At 40.5% G+C, this 1825-nt stretch overlaps 1 protein-coding gene across 3 annotated transcripts in view; it reads right to left on the bottom strand.

The window, feature by feature from the left end:
- LOC119585189 (guanine nucleotide-binding protein G(q) subunit alpha) overlaps positions 1–1819 on the bottom strand; it is a gene marked incomplete at its 5' end in the record, with an annotated part of 38133 nt that extends 36314 nt beyond the window's left edge. For all 3 annotated transcript variants that reach the window (XM_037933837.1, XM_037933836.1, XM_037933835.1), the window contains 1 exon segment: positions 1473–1819. In XM_037933837.1, coding sequence (XP_037789765.1) covers positions 1473–1590 — 118 coding nt within the window.
- Positions 1820–1825: the final 6 nt, after the last annotated feature.

Below are 1825 nucleotides of genomic sequence, written 5' to 3'. Positions count from 1 at the left end.
CCAACATGCACAGCTAAATATGCATGAATATACATCCTAAATAAATAAAATATGTCTTACTAATAAATAATTGTTATAAGTAACATACTAAACAAAATAATCTCTAGATATGTCTAAATACATGAATACATACAATTCCACTTCTTTTCATCAACATATTACACTTTTAAGGCAAAAAAAAATGTAATCTTGATTATAATGAAAAAAGGGACACAAATTAACCTTAGTGTCATCATATCTGGCTTATAACAGTTTAGCCAAAACATCATGTCATCACAATACAAAATAAGTTGCTTCCTTTTTGCACTGCTGTCATAACACTGTCTCTTCACTAGTACCATGGGTGTGGCTACTGGATTTTCATATCAGCCTTAATTTCACTTCTTTCCACATATATGCATAAAATGCAAGTTCTGTCATATATACAATCCCAAACGTTCACTCCACACATGGAAAACCACCGAGAAAACCTATTTTCTTTGATAAATGCATAATACACTCAGTCAGTAGGTACGAATGTCAAATTTAACTTCAGTAATTTTTTTTTCTTTCATTTTCATCACTGGCTTCTCCTTGATGTTTCCCAAAGATGTATATGCAATCCGCATTCGATCCTCGGAAATGTAGTCGCTTCTGTGACATACCTACACATATAATCTACATCCTTAATCTACTATCTACTAAAATTCAAGGCATTCAACTACCATCATAGCATTTTACATTATCAATTAGGTTCATTTTAATACATAGTTGGGGGTAAAATACAAAACTTCCAAGGGCTACAACACTTATGTGTATCAATAAAGTGACTCTACTCTCAGGAGCCCCACCCAAAATCTTGTGTCCCTATCCAAATACATCCCAAAATGGAAAGTGCAACCATAAAACCCCGTTGGAAACCACCCAAGCACCAAGAGGACACGAAATAACCCCCAAAACAGCCACCTAAAGCCACCTATTCCCCTCCCAAGGCTGAATGGAGTTTGGGTGGGGCTTGAGGATCAAAACCCACAAACCAAGTGTAAACTCGGATATTTCCACCAAAATGACTGCTTTATTCATAAAAGGGCATTCGAATAAAGGGAACCAAACCCCCAGGAACGACACGAAATAATGCAAGACTGCAGGAGTGAGCTGCAACATGCGGGTTTGAAGCCCTGTTGATGACCTGTCAATGAGCAACAGGGACGAGGCGATCAGCTGAGCCAACACCACCCCCCAAAACAACCCTAATTACTTGCTTATCACTATCGTTCCTGCCCTGTGGGGCCTGACATACGGTGCTAGGATGACCTGGGATTGCGGTCGTCCTTCCACTGGTCAGTTTAAGGGTCAAAATCGAGTGGGTAAACAAAAATTGTTGACGACTCGGGTCTCCAGGTAGCAGACGACCCTACAAGTCGCCCGATTGTTTCCTCGTTTACTGTCAGTTTAAAAGACCTAATGACCTAATGACACAACGATTGGCTTACCCAATAACAGTAGTTTGAGTTCTCTTCTGGCATCTCTCTTATCTTTCCTTAATTGTCGTTCTATTTCTTGATTTATCCTCTTCTGTTCCTTGGCTTCTTCGCTTAAACAGCACGCCATGTTTGCTGATCAACTAATATTATTACCAATTTTGACTTCCTTTCACTCCAACTTCGGGACTAATTTCACCTCCTTCCTCTCCTCTTTCAGCCCGCCTTTCGCCACGAAGGGGAAGCGGCGTTTAATCGGGGAATTTTCTCAATTTTGGGCTTATTTCCTCCACACAAAATCCCAAAGCCAAATGGGGTGGGGTTTGGTGCGGCCGTCTGCTCAGTGCGCCTCCTCCCTGCTATTT

Source organism: Penaeus monodon, chromosome 19, assembly GCF_015228065.2.
Source record: "Penaeus monodon isolate SGIC_2016 chromosome 19, NSTDA_Pmon_1, whole genome shotgun sequence".
NCBI lineage: Eukaryota > Metazoa > Arthropoda > Malacostraca > Decapoda > Penaeidae > Penaeus > Penaeus monodon.
The sequence above is the reverse complement of the archived record's forward strand: the minus strand, read 5'-3'. Positions and strand labels throughout refer to the sequence as shown.